At 40.0% G+C, this 23,369-nt stretch overlaps 2 protein-coding genes across 2 annotated transcripts; one reads left to right on the top strand and one right to left on the bottom strand.

The window, feature by feature from the left end:
* Positions 1-1,069: 1,069 nt before the first annotated feature.
* xab2 (XPA binding protein 2) lies at positions 1,070-7,808 on the bottom strand. The gene is made up of 19 exons (XM_088436585.1): positions 7,655-7,808; positions 7,221-7,369; positions 6,971-7,094; positions 6,672-6,869; positions 6,468-6,602; positions 6,212-6,376; positions 5,741-5,885; positions 5,503-5,654; positions 4,349-4,468; positions 4,145-4,276; positions 3,846-3,977; positions 3,634-3,747; positions 3,386-3,548; positions 3,124-3,314; positions 2,231-2,353; positions 1,966-2,137; positions 1,767-1,893; positions 1,584-1,687; positions 1,070-1,488 (listed from the first exon to the last, which is right to left on the bottom strand). The coding sequence occupies exons 1-19, from the start codon at positions 7,688-7,690 to the stop codon at positions 1,427-1,429; spliced, it is 2,544 nt and encodes an 847-aa protein (XP_088292711.1). The 5' UTR covers positions 7,691-7,808; the 3' UTR covers positions 1,070-1,426.
* Positions 7,809-12,323: 4,515 nt separating this feature from the next.
* LOC148410366 (myosin heavy chain, fast skeletal muscle-like) lies at positions 12,324-22,166 on the top strand. Its single transcript, XM_088437816.1, has 37 exons — positions 12,324-12,530; positions 12,614-12,757; positions 12,830-12,986; positions 13,077-13,104; positions 13,181-13,292; positions 13,637-13,729; positions 13,814-13,877; positions 13,962-14,060; positions 14,138-14,241; positions 14,334-14,472; positions 14,577-14,695; positions 14,794-14,943; positions 15,021-15,224; positions 15,263-15,643; positions 15,729-15,816; positions 15,902-16,019; positions 16,101-16,361; positions 16,479-16,734; positions 16,828-17,055; positions 17,254-17,340; positions 17,423-17,568; positions 17,652-17,742; positions 17,830-18,219; positions 18,306-18,432; positions 18,519-18,637; positions 18,767-18,963; positions 19,050-19,233; positions 19,305-19,493; positions 19,570-19,692; positions 19,821-20,129; positions 20,199-20,402; positions 20,505-20,630; positions 21,279-21,449; positions 21,565-21,669; positions 21,746-21,841; positions 21,931-22,062; positions 22,149-22,166. Exons 1-37 carry the CDS (start codon positions 12,324-12,326, stop codon positions 22,164-22,166), a joined length of 5,766 nt encoding a protein of 1,921 aa, XP_088293942.1.
* The last annotated feature ends 1,203 nt before the right edge of the window (positions 22,167-23,369 follow it).

The raw sequence follows: 23,369 nt of genomic DNA on the forward strand, positions 1-23,369 counted from the left end.
GTGCTGTCGCTCCATTGAGTAGATTTTTTTTACACCGTTTGCTCTCGAAAGACAGGATTTAAATCCTGTAATATCAGGGCCTATGCCCATAAAAAAGACAATTCTAGCAGGTTTGTCAAATTAATACATTGGTCATGCTGGTACTTTTACATTTGTGAAGCAATTTTGAGCAGTAAGATAATAGTTTTTTTTTATAATCATTAAAATGCCTATCATCTAGACATATGCACAATTAATATCTACGAATAAACACGTTTTGCTAATTGTTATCGACTGAAAACGGCAGGTGACAACCAATCACGTGCACCCCCAACGAGAAAAAAATAACATGAGGCGAACCGTGATTGGTCGTTACCTGCACCCCAGGACACGTGACATCACTCCGTCGACAAAAAAATGCAGTTTTTTTAAGGGTATTGTACGTGAAAAATTACTTTTATTGCTGTAACAAATATTTTAAGTCATTTCTTTTTAACATATTTTACTGTACTTTTGTATTTTTATAATACATATTTTGGTCGTGAAAATTAGAATTGGATTCGCGTAATTATCGGCCCATTGTCTTAAAAAAAAGACACTTTTTCTTATGTTCATAATTTTATCATTGGTATGCTGTTTACTATCCAAATTTCCAATGATCCCAGTTTGTAGAACTTCTATTTAGAGCAATTCAAATGAATTCTAAAGCTATTAAACTGGCATAATTTTGTCACTATATTTCTTTAAGTGGCTCTGAAATCTTGTTTCCACTAGCACCATCCTCAAAGGAAAGCAAATGCTAAGATTGCCTCATCACATGCATTCTTACTGCAGTAACTTTTTCTAAGAGGATTACGGTCCAGCAATGTTAATCTAATTATGAAAATATTTCTCCACTTGTTGATATCTTTGGAAAAGTACAAAGTACCTCCCTCCCACGTAGAATGTTCACCTAAGGAATGTGATAATCTTAGCTTAATGTTAAAAAACAAAAATAAACAAAAAAAACCATACATTTGATGCAATATGTCGTCTTGCCACTGAAAAGTCCCAATACACTGTATTGGTTAACATTTTTGTATGGGACTCCTTTTGTTTTCAGTTTTTATTGTCTTAATTCTTCAGGACATTATGCAAATATATAAGTACAAATTTTTCCTTTTTGATTAACTGACTAAACAAAATATTGTATGACAGGTCCATGTACACAAACAACTACTGTATTCGCCGAGCAACTGCTCCAGCACAAACTTGAGAACGTCTGCCCCCCTCTGGTCATCATTAAGAAGTGCAACTTACACTCTGCAGGCAAAACATGAAATCAACTGTCCTCACACATCTCAGGAGTGAATGTAAGAACATACACAAAATCATAAAAGCATATTTTATGATGAGATAAATGACTACAAAGCTCCAAAGGTCAATAAGTGTTCTTGAGAAAGTTTGCTCAATCATCTTTCAGGCCTCCGTAGACAGCTGTGGGAACGCTCTTCTGTTCCAGCTGCACCTCTGAAAATGTGAAGACAAGGGGAGCAACAATAGCATGCTTCTTGAATGAAATTCAAGCTTATAAACAAACACACGAAGCCTGTGGTGTCACTTACCCTCCGGACCTTGGCCATCGTCTTCATCCTCGTCATCGATATCAATCTCATCGGGATTGGCTTGTTTGGCCAGCTCACCCAACTCGCTACGAGATGCGTCACTCCTGCAAAAAAATCGGTTCAATTCGCATACAGTTTGAATTTTTAAGGGCAAACAAAAAAAAAAAGAAAAGAAAAGCAGACCTAATAAACAGAATCTTTTCTTTTGGCTTGGGTTTATCCTGCTCTGCTTCGGCTGCAAGCTGCTGCGCTTTCTGCTCTAACATCTTCATGTCGTCGATTCCCAACTGGCCTGGGGCAAGATCTGATACTGGACACAAACAAAAAAGTGGGAATGATCAGTTACTGATCCGGCCCAAGGACCAGAAGTGCCCGTCTTTACCGGTGCCCGTGGAGCTCGTCGTGGCCTTCAGCATCTGCGACGACATGAAGTTGACCTGAGTGTTGTAAGTGGCCTGGACGCTGCGTTTGATCCGGAGCATCTCTCGAATGGTGTCCTCGTTTCCGTGACGGATCTCAAATTCCTTCCATGTCTGCCAGAATACAGCTGTGACCTGGGTGGAGAAATGAAGAAGAAATGAAATGAAATCCATTGAGGAAATCATATGTGAGAAAGTAACACTGGGCATTAAGAGGCTTGCTCCTACCCTGGGGTCGCAGATTTGAGAGCAGTAGGAGTAGATGGCTCTGGCCCGATCGATTTCACCCAATTTGCTCTCCATGTCTGCGAATCGCAAGCACATGTCCCTGGAATGCTCATCAGGGAGTACCTGGGGGGAGAGGATGTAATCAGTATCGGGCAGATGACAGACCTGATTTCAAGGTATAGGTACTTGCAACGGCAGCTGATACTAGTATCTGCAGCTTTCTTTTAGGAAATTGACATTAGTAAGATGACATTTGAAAGAAATGCTTCAAATGAGTAGGTAGGGCTTTCTTAAAAATGATCTCTTTTTTTTTTGTGTTAAATTTTGTATGTTAAAACCACTACTGGTATCGGTACTTGTATTTAATCGGCGACTACCCAGGAGTTGAGTACTCATATGGGTATCAATCTTTAAAAACAACAACAACAAAAAAACATACATGGGATTGAGCATACCGAGCAAATACAATAACATGGGCCTATTTGGGGATACACAGTTAATAAAATATCCATAGGAATCGATAGGGTTGGGCAATAAATTACATTTTGATAATTTGTCATTTTAAAAATCGCTTTTAACAGGCAATTTGAAAATTAGCTAAAGCATGAAATTGAGGATTTGCAAAAGTGGCAGAATGCAAGGTGGGTTCACTAACCACATTTTTTTTTTGCATTAAAGTAAGTTATGCACAGGCTGTGAAGAGCTATTTATTTAAAAGAAAAAAAGACTACATTTAACAATTGAATATCTGTAGACTTATTGTCGTCTAAACATTTAGCACAGGATATTTTCCAAGCGTAAATTAAATCTTCTTTAAAAGGATCCGTTCGATCTAAATCGATTAACATTCTAATCATGCAGAATGACAAAAAAAAATAAATAATTGAAAGTACCTCAATGGCCTTCTGATAAATGGCCCTGGTGTAGGTGACGCCATATATTTCTGCTGCCCTCTTGATGTAGATATTAAACATCTGGTGTCTCTCTTCATTCTCCACCGCCTCCGTGGCTCTTTCGTAAACAGCCATGGCGTGCCGTGCCAGTCCGTACTCCTCCTCCAGCTTGGCGTAAAGCAGGTAGATGGCTGGAACACCACGCAGGATGAGCATCATACAATTTGGATGATGATTGATGATTTTCAACAAAGCTACTCACTCTTAGCAAATTTAGCGGGGCAGCCATCCAGAGCTTGCTCAAACAAATCTCTGGCTCTCTCCAGCTTTTTGCCTCCGTATCGGTCAATGAACTTGGTGAGGTACGTGTTCCAGATGTCATAAACGTTTGGCCACTTGAAGAGGGCGATGCCGCGTTCATACGCCTGGAAACCAACAACAACAAACATACAATAAAAACATTGATCAATAAGCCAAAAATATACAAGATCGACATTGTAGTGTTTTTACTTTGAAGCTCTCCTCGAAGTATTTGTGCTCTTCCAGGAACATGGCGTAGTTGATGACGATCTGCGGCGTGGCGATGCGCAGGTCAATGATGCGATCATACACCGCTTTTGTGGACTGGACCCAGAGAGTAGTTGGTTGCAACTCACACAAACACACATAACAGTAGCAATTTACAAAAGACAAATCTGAAAAGAAAACACGCAGATACACACCTGGAACGTGCCGAGACTTTCTTCCAAGTCCGCCAACATGGACCAGACCTTCAAAGACTTGTAGACTCTGTTTTGGACCGGCTCAGAGGCATCAAAGTACTCAGCCTTCTTGGATGGGATGGCTGTGGCTTTCTAAACACATCAAAAAACATAATAAATATGAACAGTAAGCGGCGAGTGATAGCGAAACAATTGCTATAAATCAAAGCTTCAATATGGCTAGGATTTCCACAAAGGACAAAAACAAAACAAAAAAATGTGCTTCTTTTGCAGGGCACAACAAATTCTTGACATTTTACCCTCAGTATCCTCAGCGCCTGCTCGTAATTTTCATGCCGGAGTTCCATCTCTCCATATTCGCACCAAACTGCGGCCAGGTCGTCCACCTGTTTGTAGTTCACTTTGGTGGCCTTCTCAAAGATGGTCCTGGCCTAAACCACGCAAAACATTGAAAGTATTACCCCTACAGCTCGTCCACCGAGCACGTCTCAGTGAGTACTTACATCATCCAGCTGCTCATTGTCCTCATAGAATTTAGCAAAGGTGACCCAGAGCGTGTGTGGCTTGCCAGTGGCTTTCATGGGATCAACTGTCTGCACCGCCTCTGTGTACGTGTTGATGATCTGCACAGTGGACGGAAAGTACATCATGGATGAGTAAAATGGTGCTGATGTTCTGCAGCACTAAGTCAATTTTAAACTTTGAGGATAAGTGGAATCTTGACATATGCTATCAAATCAAGATGGATGTTGTTGAAATTAAATATACAGAAGAGAATTAAGGCCTGAGGGAAAAAAAGATCAGCAGGATTCTCATTTAGCTCAGAATTCTCCTTTTAAAGTAACAATTCACTTTGCAGTCAGATTTCTGACAATATTCTCACTTAAATCTCAGATTTCTTACTTCATTCTGAAATTTCTCACTTTAAAGTGAGAATTCTGACATCACATTTTACACTGTAAACAAAAGTCTACCAAATGAGATTTCAGAGTAGCCAGAACCCTACCTCATGAGAATTTTACACTTTTCAGAATTTTCACAAGTCAAAATTCTGACTGTGACAAGACTACATTTAAATTTAATGACTTCTGACTTTATTTTCAAAACTCCCTGAGGTTTCTGACTTCTCAAATTTCTCAGTTTGAAGTCAAAATTGACCAAAAAAATTCTAAATTCTGAGTAATAGAATCCTCGCTTTAAAGTCTAAATTCTCACTTCCATGAATTCTGGCTTATTCTCACTTAAAAAAAAAAAAAAAAAAAAAAATCAAAATTCTGATTATTTGTTAGATTTGAAAGTTTAAGTTTAAAGTTTGGCATCTGGCGCAACCTGTTGAGCCTGGAACGAGGCTCCTCCCACTAGTGAAGGTTTCCTAGTTTCCCCAGATGGGGTTTTTGAGTTTTTCTTTCCTTTTCTGGGAGCTTCGTTTAGGGGATGCCGTTGCATATTTGTGATGTTGTCAGATGCTATCTCTGATTTCTCTTATACTGTGAAGCCCTTTGACATTTTGGTGATTCAGAGCTAAACAAACTTGACTCAAAGTAAAATTTATAGTCAGAATTCATAAAAAAAAGTTAAGATCCTGTGTTTTACATCTTATGAATGTATGTTTCGTCTAAGACTGAGCTCCAGTTTGAATAAAAAGTAAAAAACTCACCTGTCGTGGAATGCCCTCGTACAGTTTAACACGTTTGTGCCACTCATGCACATTGTGGGGGTTCTGGCGCAACAGCACACTGTTGAGAAGAAGCGGTCGCCGCGTAATCAGCTCTTCAAAGCGGGCGAGTCGAAGCTCTAGGTCGATGTCGTCTTGGAGAGTGAAGGACATAGTAGAATGAGCAAGCGTGACAGAGTCAAGGAGGGAGGTTGTCGTCTTACGACCACTCGACACCAACCCTCTTCGTCCTGGCCCATCTCGGAAGTCGTCTCCATCTTGGCTGCAATCATGCTCTCCTCAAACTGAGCATAACTGTCAAAGACTTGCGTGAAATCCCTGACTGTTACCACAGTAAGAATAGCTTCCTCATACACATCCCGAGCCTAGAAGACAAAAAGAAAGTTCTTGCCACCGAACGTGCTTGCTGTGTTTCCTCATATATATATATATATATATATATATATATATATATGATTTCTGTTATATTGTGTCATACCATTCTACCATGAGACACATGCATCAGCTGTTTCCTGTTCCAGTTGATGATGGTAATTTGAAAACAAAATGTACTAATCTAGTCACAGCATTAATAAGCATTAAATTACATTTGCTGATGCCAACAGAAACACTGTTAAAATCTCACGTACCGCCTTTTGAAAACGAACGGTATACAATATTCAGAGTTGTGAATAGATACTTGTTTCCAAACCTTTTCAAAGAGGCCACTCCTGATGTAATAATCAGCTAAGGAGCACCAAAGTTTGCCCAGCTGGTCCGTAAAACGAGTGAGTCCACCACGAATGATGGCGCCAACATTTAGAGAAGTCACCTTGTCGGGGTTCTGTGAAATCAGGTCGCATAACTCGTGCCACAACTGCAGCGAGAAATACATAATTACACATTTTTCATGTGTGTGTAAAATATTTCTATCAATTTCCAGGGAATGGAGGGAAAAAAAGACTTACCTGGTAGTTTGATTTGCCTTCTTTGGACACAAAGCTTTCATCGTTGACAACAGCTGCTAAACGTAAAGCAGCTTCATCCAAGCGGCCAACAGACTTTAAGTACTTAATGTATTCCTCTGCATTCTCTGGAGAAAGCTGGATATAAACATTAACATTATAAAACAACAAATGCAACACCTATTACCCCTTTTTGCCTGTCACTACCTTGAGGTATCTACGGTACACTCGTATGGCCGTCTCAGGCAGGGGCAAGCTTCGGACAAAACGAAGATAGAGAGGCCAGATGCGTGGATGCTGAGTAACAGGAAGGGCTCGGAGCGCACGGTCAAATGATCGCCGACTTCTGGTGATCTTACTCTGCGACACCAGGAACATGCAATAATCTGTCCAGATCCTTGGCATCTGGAATCACAGCAGACATATGCACAATTTTAGTAATCACCTTCTTTGTTTAAAAAAAAAAGTTAAATCCAGTATTTGTCATTTTTTTATCAAGTTTTCACCTTGTGCATGAACACCAACGCTCTTTCATGGCAGTTGTTGATTTCTTCATACACTGGTTCGTTTATACATTTTCCTTTCACTTGTTTCCTCCTCTCCCTCAGGTAATTGTACCATAGTTTGTAACTGTTGGAAAGCATAGTTAAAAAAGTTAGCACACCACATCCTTTCCTACTGGACGAAAACGTATGTATTATTATACAATAAAAATAAATGAACAAGCAATTCTGTACAGCTATGAAAATAATTTACCTCCCAGGTAGCTCTTTCAGAGCTCGTTCATAGATCATGTTAAGGACGGCTTTTGGTGCATTCTGTTTAAACTCGATGTAACGCATCCAGCACTTGACTGAATATGGATTTCTGATAATCTCCTCCTCATATGGCAGATCTTCGTCCTCCTAATAAAGCGGGAAACCAAAATGCACTTGATGAATCTCCATAATTGTACGATCTTCTTTCCATGTTTCAATTTAGGATATATTGATTAGATAAATTATTCACAACGTAACAAAAGCAGGTATAATCGACAGTTAAATTGCGGTCATGCAAAAATGTTCATGACATCATTTTCACCAGCGACGCTAACACAACTAGCAAGCCTAGCACTCGAGCAAATGTTAGCCTTAGCAAACAACACGTTTCAAGTATATTTAGATACCTGGCGTAATGGGATGAAAACTTACAAAGATAAGATCCTGTTTTCCATTTACCGACGGCATTTCTACCACGGCAAATGGTGGGTACAGTATAAATGAGAACTATTCGCTTTGGCTAAAGTTAGCTTGATAGCTTTGCCCCAGCGTGTATCAGACGACAAGATGGTCACGTGATACAGTTGTAAGCCAATAATACAAGTGAATTTGACACAACCGTCAAGCGTTCCCGTCTGTCGTAAAATCTTAGCCTGCATCCCAAAAGGTTCAAAAAATTTAAAAAACAATAGTTATTATAATTAAATTATGATAATATTTATCGTAGACGTAAATATTTTGAATGAATCAATACTATTTCTGAAAGTAAAAAGCCACTCAATAACCAGTGCTTCCGTGTTCCCCCTTCCTCATTGCCTCATGAAACAAGTCTTTTAAGAAAATCTCTCATTCTATTGTATCGAAAGAGCAATTAAAAATACTTAGATTTAATCAACATGAATCCGTATTTTTTTTTTTTTTACTGTGTTCCTATATTAAACGTCCATTCATGCATTTAAAATAATTATTTCTGGCACATGTTTTTTTTATATATATATATTTAATACTTTATATTATTTTAAAGTATAATTTTATATTTTGCATATTTTTTTCGGGGAAAATGTAAAACTTTGTTTCGGATAAAATGATTAAGGACTCAAATTTGGTGAATAAATTGGCTGTTTGTCGAGTATTTTTGTTGTGGATAAAAATATACAATTTTCCAATCAATCAGCGTTAGTATAATCTTTATAAGGGAAGGGAAAACCAGACTTGTGTTCGCAATTACTCAAACTGTCGGGCCAAAGGTTGCTTAGGTCAAATGTTAAATGTCATCTGAAAGTAGTCACCTGACCTCTAACCCGTCTAGTTACGTTGCACCTGGCTGTTGAAACCCAAATATAATCAGACATTTACAACTTATAGTGAAAGTGAGTGTGAAGGCTGAAGCGCTAAACGAAAAAAAGTAAACATTTAGCATTTAACACTCCATATTTAATGATTGAGGATTTGTATGTGTGGTTCATAAAAGTTTGATATGTTCAAAATAGTTCACAGGGTGAAGTGAATTAGCTAAACATTGAGCGGAAAGTTTTAAATTTCAAATGAGAATGAAGCAACCGTTTTGCTGAATGATTCAGAGGAAAAAAAAATTGTGTAATGTTGAAATTAGAATGATATGATTCAGATGAATTATGTGGAAGAAGATGCATGTAAAAAAATGTGAGGAATCCAAACAAAATATTTGAATGCCTTTAATCGTCACACAATCATTGCGAGAAATATTCTAGAATGAATTCATGCGAACAATCACTCCAAAGAAAAAAACTGAACTAAATGGATGCCAAGTGTCCAAAAATAGATAGGAGGAGGCACTCCCTTACCCACTTGCTCCTATACATCATCCTTTGACATTGGCTCTCAGCATCTCTGAAATCCAGCACCCATACAAGAATAAAGAGGATCATTATCTATATGTATAGAGCTTTCCACTGTATAAATAATCACTTTCCCTACTTGTCATCTGCCACATTTAATAGGTACAGAATTTTGACTCAAGTCTGCAATAAAAGCCTTTACGGGACACATTCTCTTCAATGTATATTGTTTATACCAGACTTGTCATTATGTTAATTTGCATGATAAAGTGGGATCCAACATAAAAAAAAATGTAGCAAAATTCACCTTTTTCAAAACAAAAAATTTAAAACACGGAATCAAAAATGATTAAATTAATATCTTTCAAATAAAATCATAGATGGGTGTTATAGATTTTGATATGACTTTTGTTTCAAACCTACCCGACTGTTCAAGTGCACTTATCTGATTCTGTGCAAAAGGATTTAAAAATACTCTAAATGAGTGAATAGGATTTAATGTCGGGCCTCTGTAAATGTGTATAGACATATAATTACATCTTTGGGATGAGTTAATGTTGATTACAATACATCTATGTCGACAAAGTCATAGGTTTCTATTATTCAGGTATCCTTGATAACACATCCCTCTCTTTGCAAGAATCGCTAAAGAAATGTATCGCTTAAGCCTTCTGACCCGGATGGTTAAGCATCCTGTCTAATGTTTTAAGGGAGACATTTCAAAAGTAATCGGTTCAATAAACATTAGACGAGCTGGCTCCACCGCGCATTGTAAGCATGTTGTGAATTTATAATCTTGGTCCGTCTTTACTTGGTGGGAGAAATCAAATCCATTTTGTGGGCCTTGGCCGAAATGATATCCCTAAATCACGGAACAGATAGCCTGCAGACATGACATTTCGATGGAGGATGTTCTTGTTCATACGCCAGTATTTTGTTGACTCAAGCTTTATATTTACACGTGTAACAATCATACTTATCCAAGATTTTTAAGATGGCTGGAAATCAGTTTTGGAGCCCACAGCGTATTAAGGTCAGTCATATAGGTTACGAGGACAGCCACTCTCCATCTCAACATCATCCTTAGAATCAAATGCATTCCAAGGATGAGGATCTTTGACATCTGAGTGGGACTTAATATAGGTCTACTTGGCAAATGTTCCACAATTCCTTGTAAGGGATGGTGTCAGAAGAGCTTGAACTTCATGTCTTCTATTTGGGTTTATTAGAGGCGGGTGAGTTGTACAAGTGTTCGGCAACTATATACCACAAGCGGACAGGTTTAAAGTTGTTTGCCAGATGTAAAGGCGGCTCATATTGTCAATACGTGTAATGAATATTTCTCAAGTAAACCAGATTCTAAATTTGTTCCGGTATTTATCGGAGCAGAGTATGGGTTTAAAGACCGCTTGATGGATTCATAGTCGTCGTCATCTATTTGGAGACATTCCTCGGACATTACTGTCACACCTAACATTTTATTGGCTTAAGCGTTTCTGGTGAGATAATTACAAGTATTGCATATCGTATTGCCTCCACAACGAATTATAGTGTTATAAAATTACTTTATGAAAAAAAAATATTGTAATATTCAATACTCAATGAATATTTAGGTCATTTTATTCAATGATCTCGAACATGATCAAGCATCATAACTTAACACCAGACATTTACCTTTCAAACAGGACAAAAATTTTAGGTGCTTGGATAAAATGTAGAAAGCTGATCATTAGTTTGATGGTGGATGTGTCATCACTAATTTTCTACCTTCGTAACTGCAGACATTATTGGTTTACAGTTTCGTCTTCAGACACAAAAAGCTCGAGTGTCAAAGGATGTCTCTTGACCAAATCGAGTTGTGCTCATCTGCTGAGCTGGCACGGCCCGCCTATATAAACGCCAGCGCTTGACAACCGCTGACAACTGACAGGCATCTCACCCAGGTTAGTGCTGTATGTTTTTAAGGTCTTCGTCTATCTAAATACTTTTTCAAAACTATTCTGAGTGAATGATTCGATGTAATCCCCTTTTGAAGTGTCAGTGAATAGACTTGAAAATGCAGTGATGCAAAGAATTATTTAGGTGAATTTAGACCAGTAGGCCTTATGGCTTGTTATAATATATAACTAAGACAAATCTTTATAAAGATAAAACATATGCAGACTAAGGACTAAAATTAGACTATAAAAATAAAACATTCTTTAATTTATTTGACAAGTTTTAATATCTAATTATTAGGGATGGACCGATATGTTTTTTTTTTTTTTTTTTTTAGGGCTGAGACTGATAGAACACATTAATATTCAAAGAGACCAATACCAATATTTGGTGATGGTATTCGTTTTCGGAACAAAGGAAAATATTGGCGTTGAATCTAATAAATAAATAAATGCAAACTCACAAACGTTTCATTTTGTTGAAATGTCTCCCTGCCACTGACGGCTATAGATGTCAAGGGTGCATTTTTACTGAGCTGGCTGAACATCAGTAATTATTCTACCTGTCGCTGGCATATGCCTAAAATGCAATACTTGCAGTAAAAAAAAAAAAAAAAAAAAAATCATTTAAGAACATTTAATTCCTTCACTGCAATTGCCGGGTATAGCCATCAAAGATCCATTTTAACTGGATTGCAAAAATTTTAAAAAATTAAGCTTGTTTAGTGAACAACTTTTCAGACATGCTTAATGTTGTCGGGTTTTATTTAATCTTTCTTTAAACACACTTTAGACAGCATACATCTTTGTTGTTATATTCTAAGTCTTAGTATCTAAGAAAAGGTTCAGGGAACAAGTCTGTCAAAAATTAAATAATGATTTGAATAAGTTAATAGCTGACAATCATTTTCTGCTGTGAATAAAATTCTCCCTAAATTTAAAAATAACATAAATGTTATTTAATTATCACTTAAGTTTGTTTTCAAACAGCCAAGTGTCCCTAGGGTCATCAAAATCTTTGTCAAGTTAACTAAAAATTTAAACAAACCGTATCCTGCAAACAAGACAGTTTTAAATTGATTTCTTATCGGCCGTCATAAACAAAGACGATATTCATAAAAAGTCCCAAATACCGGCAGCAAAAAGTAATGCGTTCATTATGTTTTTTTTCACAATTTTCAGGCCACCAGCAAAGTACTGTGCCCCACGTTCTTGTTTAAATAAGGTATGGTGTCACAATACCAGAAATAACGCCGTTATTGTTTGTACAACTTTTTTTTCTTTCACAGAGTTCAAATATTCAAAGAAATATTTCATCTTTGTTTTAGTCCCAGAAAAGCTGCCATCATGGGGGACAAGGACATGGATTGCTTTGGGGTTGCGGCCATTTACCTCCGCAAACCCGAGAAGGAGAGGATCGAGGCTCAGAATACACCCTTTGATGCTAAAACGGCGTACTTTGTGGTTGACCCCGATGAAATGTACCTCAAGGGTAAACTCATCAAGAAAGAGGGTGGCAAAGCTACAGTTGAGGTTCTTGGAGTTGCTGGAAAGGTACGTCAATTATTTGTAGACTTTGAAAGTACAAGATGTCCACGCCGTTGAAAACGATGTCTTTGTTTTTATCACCTATGCAGACAGTCACCGTCAAAGAAGATGACATCCATCCAATGAACCCTCCCAAGTTCGACAAAATTGAGGACATGGCCATGATGACCCACCTCAACGAACCCTGTGTCTTGTATAACCTCAAAGAGCGTTATGCATCATGGATGATCTACGTGAGTTTTTACTTTCGGCATTTAATCATGTAACGTATTGATAATGCTAATCTTTCATGTTCTCTTTTGTAGACCTACTCCGGGTTGTTCTGCGTTGTCGTGAATCCCTACAAGTGGCTTCCGGTGTATGATGCAGTATGCGTGTCAGGATACAGAGGCAAGAAGAGGATTGAAGCTCCACCTCACATCTTCTCCATCTCTGACAACGCCTATCAGTTCATGCTTACTGGTAACGTATTTTCTTCAAAGTCATGAATTCAAGAAAATGTCAAAACAACAAGAGCTACCTGAGATTTTTTGATCGCTTCTTTTATTCCAGACCGTGAGAACCAGTCTATCCTTATCACGTAAGTATCTAAAAAAACAAACGTTTTCGATAAAACTTTTGAGAAACTGCACTGAAATAATCATTACCTTCTCCAGTGGAGAATCCGGTGCCGGAAAAACTGTCAACACCAAGCGTGTCATCCAGTACTTTGCAACAATTGCCGTTGCTGGAGCCAAAAAGGCTGAATCAGGAGCCGGGAAGATTCAGGTAGAACAAAAAATATACGAAGAGAAGAACATAGAAGCTGTGTCTGGATTTCAGCAATGCCAGCTATTTTCAGAAACTCCTTTACCTAAATAGTTGATGAAAAAAAAAAGAATATGTGGATGTGATTGAATGTCTGGACTTTGCAAAGACATATAAATACTTCTCTGGGAGTTAATAGGTTAAGGCGTATGCATGATTCACAGAGAGAATAAATATCGAAGTGTGAGTAAAAGTATTGTATTAAACATTATGACAAAAAGCTACCATACAAAAATAACATGCCCGTGTCTTGGTGGAGCCTTTTTACTTAGTGTACAAAAAAAATCTTACTTATGCCTTGATAGGGTTCTCTGGAAGATCAAATCATTGCAGCTAACCCTCTGCTGGAGGCCTACGGTAATGCCAAGACTGTGAGGAACGACAACTCCTCTCGTTTCGTAAGTCATCAAATGATAACACTTGAACTCTCAAATTCTTCACGTTCACACGCCAGACTGACATGTTACCGGTGATACGTTTAGGGTAAATTCATCAGAATCCACTTTGGCTCTAGTGGCAAGCTGGCTTCAGCTGATATTGAAACTTGTGAGTTTCCAGTAAACACACAAATGGCACAAAGGAAAAAACGCTGGCTTCATTTGAATTTCTCTATGTCTCACAAATGAACAGATCTGCTGGAGAAGTCCCGTGTCACCTTCCAGTTGTCTGCGGAGAGGAGCTACCATATCTTCTATCAGCTGATGACCGGACACAAGCCCGAGCTGCTCGGTACGACGCATCGAAAGAAACAAAATCTTCACTCAAACATAAAAACGGATTCATCTCTTTGCTCAATTTTATTCCAGAGGCTCTTCTGATCACCACCAACCCATATGACTACCCAATGATCAGTCAGGGTGAAATTACCGTCAAGAGCATCAATGACGTTGAGGAGTTCATTGCAACAGATGTAAGTACGCAATTCAAAGACTGATAGTGAAATTTTCTCAATTGTTGTCACGCGAAGAAAATTAAAGTGCATTATCTGTGGTTATATTACAGACAGCTATTGACATCCTGGGATTCAGTGCAGAAGAGAAACTTGGCATCTACAAGCTGACTGGTGCTGTGATGCACCATGGCAACATGAAATTCAAGCAGAAGCAGCGTGAGGAGCAGGCTGAACCTGATGGCACTGAGGGTAGGTCTTCTAATATTTTCCCATAATACCCTTTATCAAGGGTTATAATACATGTGTTCCTATGTTAAGCCAATAATAAATACAGTAAATGCTTTCTTTAACAGTGGCTGATAAAATCGCTTACCTCACTGGCCTGAACTCAGCTGATATGCTGAAAGCTCTGTGCTACCCCAGAGTCAAAGTTGGCAACGAGATGGTGACCAAAGGTCAGACCGTCCCACAGGTCAGAGAAATGCTGCTTAAAATCAAAATAAATACTATTAAAACAGCATTGACAATCAACTTTTAAATGAGTGGAAACTTAAGAAATTACATTTCTAGGTCAACAATGCTGTGTCAGCTTTGTGTAAGTCCATCTATGAGAAAATGTTCTTGTGGATGGTTATCCGCATCAATGAGATGTTGGACACCAAGCAGCCAAGGCAGTTCTTCATTGGGGTGCTGGATATCGCTGGATTTGAGATCTTTGACGTGAGTTGCAGAACATTAAAATCAGCATACACAAACACATCAGTGGATTAAATTTGATGTATGTCCACGTGGTATAGTTCAACAGCTTGGAGCAACTGTGCATCAACTTCACAAATGAGAAACTGCAACAGTTCTTCAACCACCACATGTTTGTCCTGGAGCAAGAAGAATACAAGAAAGAAGGCATTGAATGGGAATTCATTGACTTCGGTATGGATTTGGCTGCCTGCATTGAGCTTATTGAAAAGGTGAGACCAATGAGCATGATGATGAATCTCGGGGTTGCAACAAAATGACTGACCGTGCTTTCCTCCAACAGCCAATGGGCATCTTCTCCATCCTTGAAGAGGAGTGCATGTTCCCCAAAGCTTCTGACACAACCTTCAAGAACAAGCTTCATGATCAGCATCTTGGCAAGACCAAGGCTTTTGAGAAGCCCAAGCCCGCAAAGGGCAAGGCGGAGGCCCACTTCTCATTGGTCCACTATGCTGGTACTGTGGACTACAACATCAATGGCTGGTTGGACAAGAACAAGGACCCACTGAATGACTCCGTCGTCCAGCTTTACCAGAAGGCCTCAAACAAACTGCTGGCTATGTTGTATGCTTCACATGGTGGAGCTGAAAAAGCAGATTCTGGTGCAAAGAAAGGAGGAAAGAAGAAGGGTGGTTCTTTCCAGACTGTCTCTGCTCTATTCAGGGTAACAGTGACGAAATAAAAAAATGAAAGTATCCATGATTACATCTTGATATTTGTAAACAAAACTGTCATAATTCACTTCACAGGAGAACTTGGGCAAGCTGATGACCAACTTGAGGAGCACTCATCCTCACTTTGTGCGTTGCTTGATTCCCAATGAATCGAAAACCCCAGGTTAGATGCTTTCATCATGAGCCATTTTCCTTAATTGTGACCACTGGGGGGAAAAGGAGATCTGACCGGAATCTTTTGCATCCAGGTCTGATGGAGAACTTCTTGGTTATCCACCAGTTGAGATGTAACGGTGTGCTGGAAGGTATCAGAATCTGCAGGAAGGGCTTCCCCAGCAGAATTCTCTATGGTGATTTCAAGCAGAGGTGATAATAAATTTCCATATATAGACTAGACCTACGAGAGGGTGTACTGTCAAGATAATAATGTGACCGTTCTCATCACAGATACAAAGTATTGAATGCCAGCGTCATCCCTGAGGGTCAGTTCATTGACAACAAGAAAGCTGCAGAGAAACTGCTGGGCTCCATTGATGTGGATCACACTCAGTACAGATTTGGACACACCAAGGTGTTCTTCAAAGCTGGTCTGCTGGGTACCCTGGAGGAGATGAGAGACGAGAAACTGGCTGAGCTGGTCACAATGACTCAGGCTCTCTGCAGAGGATTTGTAATGAGGAAAGAGTTTGTTAAGATGATGGAGAGGAGGTAAGTTGAAAAGAAAATATGTTGCAAGTACAGTTTTCTGATGGAACGTGAAAATAAACAACAGCAGTCCTAAAGAAAATACTACAAAACAGTGCCAATGTGCATTTTCTTCCACAGGGAATCAATCTTCAGCATCCAGTACAACCTCCGTTCCTTCATGAATGTGAAAAACTGGCCATGGCTGAAGCTGTACTTCAAGGTCAAGCCTCTCCTGAAGAGTGCCGAGACTGAGAAAGAATTGCAGCAGATGAAGGAGAATTATGAAAAGATGCAATCAGACCTGGCTACTGCTTTGGCCAAAAAGAAAGAACTGGAGGAGAAAATGGTTTCCCTGCTGCAGGAGAAGAACGACCTCCAGCTGCAAATAGCAGCGGTAAATAGAAAGTGTAGTACATGCTGTGAATAGACTTGATCTAAATGCAAATGATTACACTAATCAATATACAATTTCTTCAATGGCATGTAGGAAGGCGAGAACCTCTCAGATGCCGAGGAAAGGTGCGAGGGGCTCATTAAGAGCAAGATCCAGCTTGAGGCCAAACTCAAAGAGACCACAGAGAGACTGGAAGATGAAGAAGAAATCAACGCTGAGCTGACAGCTAAGAAGAGGAAGCTGGAAGACGAATGCTCGGAGTTGAAGAAAGATATTGATGACTTGGAACTCACCTTGGCTAAAGTGGAGAAGGAGAAACATGCCACTGAAAACAAGGTTTCAGATAAATAACAAACATATTACTTTATAGACTACAGTATATAAAGCACTTATCTTCAATACTGAAGAAACCAAATCCAAATATTTTAGGTGAAAAACCTGACAGAGGAGTTGGCAACTCAAGATGAGACCATAGCCAAGCTAACAAAGGAGAAGAAAGCGCTCCAAGAGGCTCACCAGCAAACACTGGACGATCTTCAGGCAGAGGAAGACAAAGTCAACACTCTGACCAAGGCCAAGACCAAGCTGGAACAGCAAGTGGATGATGTAAGAAAAAATTAAATCAAGATTAAGTCTAAAGTGTATCTTTCGTTTCAAAGATCTTTATGACAAAAATATAATCTCACAGCTTGAGGGCTCACTGGAGCAAGAGAAGAAGCTCCGTATGGACCTTGAAAGAGCCAAGAGGAAGCTTGAGGGTGATCTGAAACTGGCTCAAGAATCCATAATGGATCTGGAGAATGATAAACAACAATCTGATGAAAAACTCAAGAAGTAAGTGAGATATAATAACCAAAGGTTTATGTTGATTCCTGCTGAAAACAAACATGATGCAATACATTTTTTTATATTTAAAGGAAAGACTTTGAGACGAGCCAGCTCCTCACCAAGATTGAGGATGAACAGTCTCTTGGTGCTCAGCTTCAGAAGAAAATTAAGGAACTTCAGGTAAACTGGTAAAAGTATTAGAGTTGATAAAGGAAGACTTCATTTGTTTCAAAAGAAAAACATCAGTATCAATATCATTAAACCTAGGCTCGCATTGAAGAGCTGGAAGAGGAGATTGAGGCCGAGAGGGCTGCCCGGGCCAAGGTGGAGAAGCAGAGGGCTGACCTCTCCAGGGAACTGGAGGAGATCAGCGAGAGGCTGGAGGAAGCCGGTGGAGCAACATCCGCTCAGATTGAGATGAACAAGAAGCGCGAGGCCGAGTTCCAGAAGCTGCGCCGTGACCTTGAAGAGTCCACCCTGCAGCACGAGGCTACGGCGGCCGCTCTCCGCAAAAAGCAGGCTGACAGCGTCGCGGAGCTGGGCGAGCAGATCGACAACCTCCAACGGGTCAAGCAGAAGCTGGAGAAGGAGAAGAGCGAGTACAAGATGGAGATTGATGACCTCTCCAGCAACATGGAGTCTGTTGCTAAATCCAAGGCAATAATAATACACGAAAGGAAATGATTTTGATCTGAATAATACTAATACTAATATGGACACGGTATTTTTCTTTCTGCTGACAGAGCAACTTGGAAAAAATGTGCAGAACGCTTGAGGACCAGTATGGAGAGCTCAAGAGCAAATACGATGAGAATGTCCGTCAGTATAATGACATGAGTGCACAGAGGGCAAGACTGCAAACTGAAAATGGTAAGTCAGCCAAAAACATCAGTACCTTATATCTATTATAATTGGCCTTCATTATTTATTGAACTCGTGGTCAATTTGCCTTTCAGGTGAGTTTTCACGACAGCTCGAGGAGAAGGAAGCTCTGGTATCCCAGCTGACCAGGGGCAAGCAGGCCTACACTCAACAGATTGAGGAACTCAAGCGACTTGTTGAGGAGGAAGTGAAGGTATAGCCTAAATAAAGCTCCTCGTCCTTAAAGATACACTACTTATGAACAATGAAAAAAGGCGATGAAATATACCTGTACAGAAAATTTTCACACTGACGAATACCTATTTCTTTATTTGTTTACCAGGCCAAGAATGCTCTGGCCCACGCTGTTCAGTCTGCCCGCCACGACTGCGATCTGCTCAGAGAGCAATATGAAGAGGAGCAGGAGGCCAAAGCTGAACTGCAGCGAGGAATGTCCAAGGCCAACTGCGAGGTGGCACAGTGGAGATCAAAATATGAGACTGATGCTATTCAGCGCACTGAGGAGCTGGAGGAGGCCAAGTAAGTCATTTTGACACCTCTCTAAAATTCGGTTGCTAATTGGGCGTACATAAATTACAACCCAAAAAATTTCTTGTCCATTACAGGAAGAAGCTTGCCCAGCGTCTCCAGGATGCCGAGGAGTCCATTGAAGCTGTGAACGCCAAGTGTGCCTCTTTGGAGAAGACCAAGCAGAGGCTGCAGGGTGAGGTGGAAGACCTCATGATTGATGTGGAACGAGCTAATGCCCTGGCTGCCAATCTTGACAAGAAGCAGAGGAACTTCGACAAGGTGAAGAAGGAAATAAATTACAATATCTGAGTGAAATTAAGTACTTAGTGATAACATCTAAAAATTTCCAGGTCTTGGCAGAATGGAAGCAGAAATATGAGGAGGGCCAGGCCGAGCTGGAAGGATCCCAAAAGGAGGCTCGTACTCTCAGCACTGAACTGTTCAAGATGAAGAACTCTTATGAGGAGGCACTTGACCAACTGGAGACCATGAAGAGGGAGAACAAGAACCTGCAGCGTGAGTTATTCCTACCCAAAGTGGTTGAACTTCATAGTACTTTGAATCTTTTTTTTTAGAAGAACATTAAATGACTTTATATATTACTTACATATAGAGGAGATCTCTGACTTGACTGAGCAGCTTGGTGAGAGTGGAAAGAGCATCCACGAGCTGGAAAAGGCCAAGAAGATTGTTGAGACTGAGAAGTCTGAAATCCAGACAGCGCTGGAGGAGGCAGAGGTAAAATAACGTTTGAATATCTCAGATGTTTTAATACGATGTGATGTAATGGATTTATTCTTCCAATTGGATAGAGAACATGAATCTTGGGTAATCAAAGGCGCTATCTTCTGAACAACCCCCTTCAGGGCGCACTGGAGCACGAGGAAGCCAAGATTCTCCGTGTTCAGCTTGAGCTCAACCAGGTCAAGGGCGAGGTTGACAGGAAGCTGGCCGAGAAGGACGAGGAGATGGAGCAGATCAAGAGGAACAGCCAGAGAGTGATCGACTCCATGCAGAGCACTCTCGATGCTGAAGTCAGGAGCAGGAACGATGCCCTGAGAGTCAAGAAGAAGATGGAGGGTGACCTGAACGAGATGGAGATTCAGCTGAGCCACGCTAACAGGCAGGCCGCCGAAGCCCAGAAACAACTGAGGAATGTCCAGGGACAACTCAAGGTTGGTTTCTCATCATTGCACCAAAAATGATAGTAAGCTTTGAAATTATAATTATTATTGTTTTGTCAGGATGCCCAATTGCACCTTGATGAAGCTATTAGAGGACAGGAAGACATGAAGGAGCAGGTTGTCATGGTGGAGCGCAGAAATGGCCTCATGGTAGCTGAAATCGAGGAGCTGAGAGCCGCCCTGGACCAAACAGAGAGATCACGCAAAGTGGCCGAGCAGGAGCTGGTTGACGCAAGCGAACGTGTTGGACTGCTTCACTCTCAGGTACATGGTCACAAATTCATACAAACATGTTTTATACAGACCTACAGATAAACACTTGAGGATACAAAATGAATCAAATTTTTTTTTCCTTCTCTTATTCAGAACACCAGCCTTATCAACACCAAGAAGAAGCTGGAGAATGACTTTGTCCAGGTTCAAGGTGAAGTTGAAGATGCTGTTCAGGAAGCACGTAATGCTGAGGAGAAGGCCAAAAAGGCTATCACCGATGTGAGTTCCCATTGGTCCCAACTTGAACTGTTTAGTACCATTTTTTGTAGTAGTAAAATAGGTTTTCCATAATTACTATGGGCTAATATTGGCTTTGTTGTCATATTTGAGTCAAAGCATTGCTGATCCAGATGTGTCAATACGATGTAGACATTACACATTTTAGATTAGGACTATTTGGCACTTGTTGCTGTGATCCTTGCTTTGCACCATCCTTCCTATTTGCACCCTGGCACACATAATCGAGTTGGCAGCGGTTAGGACTCTAATGTCACACAATCATAGTCACATGGGTTAGAGTCAATCCACAAGAAGGACTGTCTAACTGTTACAGTCCTTCTTGTAGATGGGCAGGTAAAACAGAATAATAGTAAGAACCATTTTGTTATAGATCAGAACTTCTTCCGCATTGAGCGGAATAAGGCTTCACAGTTGTATACTTAATCTTTGTGGCATACAGTAAGTAGTAGTTTAATCCTGCAGTCAGCCTCACAAAAATTAAAGATAAAAGAACCGGGCAAAGTTCTCCGCAATACTTTACAATGTCAAAAAAAGAAATGACAAAAATTAAGTATCGTTGCTGGTTTCGGTCCAAGCACAAGTCTGTTGCAGAGGTTTGCACTCAGTGAGTGAAATGCAAAATTTCAGGCTGCCATGATGGCCGAGGAGCTCAAGAAGGAGCAGGACACCAGTGCTCACCTGGAGAGGATGAAGAAGAATCTGGAGGTCACTGTCAAGGACCTGCAGCATCGTCTTGATGAGGCTGAGAGCCTCGCCATGAAGGGTGGCAAGAAGCAGCTCCAGAAACTGGAGTCTAGGGTATGAACTGTGCAAGAAAAGTTCTGGCTTCACTTTCGATGTAAAAAAAAAAAAAAAAAGTAATGACTTTCCCTGGAGTAAAACACAGGTGCATTATTTCATGCGCAATATATAGGTGCGTGAGCTCGAATCTGAGGTTGATGCTGAACAGAGACGTGGGGCCGATGCTATTAAAGGAGTCCGCAAATATGAGAGGAGAGTCAAGGAGCTGACTTACCAGGTAAAACTAAACTCGTCGCTCAAAAAATGTCTTTTAATGTGAATATGAATGTTAACGTGAATGTTTTGATCTATAGACTGAGGAGGACAAGAAGAACAACACCAGGCTTCAGGATCTTGTGGATAAACTCCAGCTGAAAGTCAAGGCTTACAAGAGACAAGCTGAGGAGGCTGTAAGTTGAATTGAGTGGTTTTTGTATCCCCAGCTAGCTTAATGACATAGTAACTTTAACTGTGTGGATTTGGCCCATTGAAACCATAGGAAGAGCAGGCCAACACTCACATGTCAAGGTTCAGAAAGGTCCAGCATGAGATGGAGGAGGCACAAGAGCGTGCCGACATTGCAGAGTCTCAGGTCAACAAGCTGAGGGCCAAGAGCCGTGATCTTGGAAAGGTAACATTTGGGAAATTGCAATGATGCCATACGCATGTGCATAGTTCCTTCGACTAATTCTTTTCTTCTTTTTTTTTTTTCACTAGAATGACGCTGCTGAGTAAGACTTCCATGAAGATGCCTTCAAACAGCGTACATAAAATATGATGCAAATGAGGGCTCTTCAATAAAGCATGTATATTATCACTTATCTTGAATATTTGTTCTTTTCTTTTTGGTAACCGATCTATTAGCCAGAGGACCACGTGTTTTCGGAGCAATATGACTGAGAGGAGATTGAGCCTTTTTCTGTTAAATGAACATCAGGCAAGCTCTCTCTCTGTCCGTTTTTAAAATAGTTGAGTACTGTAAAATCTGCGACCCTAATGAGAACAATTAGATTAAGTGATGAAGAAAATGGCTGGATCCATGAAATGGTTCGAGCGAGGTTTTCCCACGTTGAAATAGTCTTACAATGGACTATCAATCTCTGTTGTTGACTATTCAAAGAAGCCTGGAATAAATACTTTGACTTGCATTTAAGAATTAAGTTAAATTAGGCTGTTGCAAAAAAAAACAAAAAAAAAAACGGATTAGTGACTTGAGTTAGGCCACTATCTTGTAACTTTTCTCTTGCAGTTACTTGGTTTCCCTTCTCTATGAAACCCTAGGCCCAGTTAAGTTGTCTTCAGTTAAGACCATGGGCTAACACACAGTTCCAATATGTAGACCATCCGCATTGATCAGAATAATTCTCTGCAGTTGTGTACTCACTCTTTCTTGCATAGGGTAGTTTAATGGCGAACATACAGTCTTCTGCTAGTTATTTTCAGCATATTGACAATTAAAGAAAAAAAGAACTGAGCAAGAGACGGCCTTTAGAAAGGCCCATATTAATTACACATACCTAATCAAAATCAAAATTATGGAAAAACCATGTATTGTAAATTTTCATGATTACTTTGTTTAGCAAAATCTTTCTCCAAATGCAGTAAAACCCAATTGATTTAATATGTCGTAAAAATGAATTAAATTAGCTGCCAATGACATGAACTGTCGGCACACACGAGCTGCGACCCCTCTTTTCTTAAACAAGGACCAAGAAGTTTGCAAAATTGAAGCGATAAACGGAGAGAGGGTCTGCAGGAACACATGCATCATTCAGTATTAACAGATGTCAGCGACTTACTGGATCATTTACAGCAACTGGATTCCATTCAATTGGCTTGTGAGGAACTTATTTTGGGCCTGTTCTCAAATGAGTTGCCAAGTGTTTACTTATCCATTTAGGGACATGCGTAGCTGGCGACTCGGCATGTATGGGTGGA

Source organism: Hippichthys cyanospilos, chromosome 16 (genome assembly GCF_059441005.1).
Source record: "Hippichthys cyanospilos isolate Australia breed blue-spotted pipefish chromosome 16, RoL_Hcya_1.0, whole genome shotgun sequence".
Classification (NCBI taxonomy): Eukaryota; Metazoa; Chordata; class Actinopteri; order Syngnathiformes; family Syngnathidae; genus Hippichthys; species Hippichthys cyanospilos.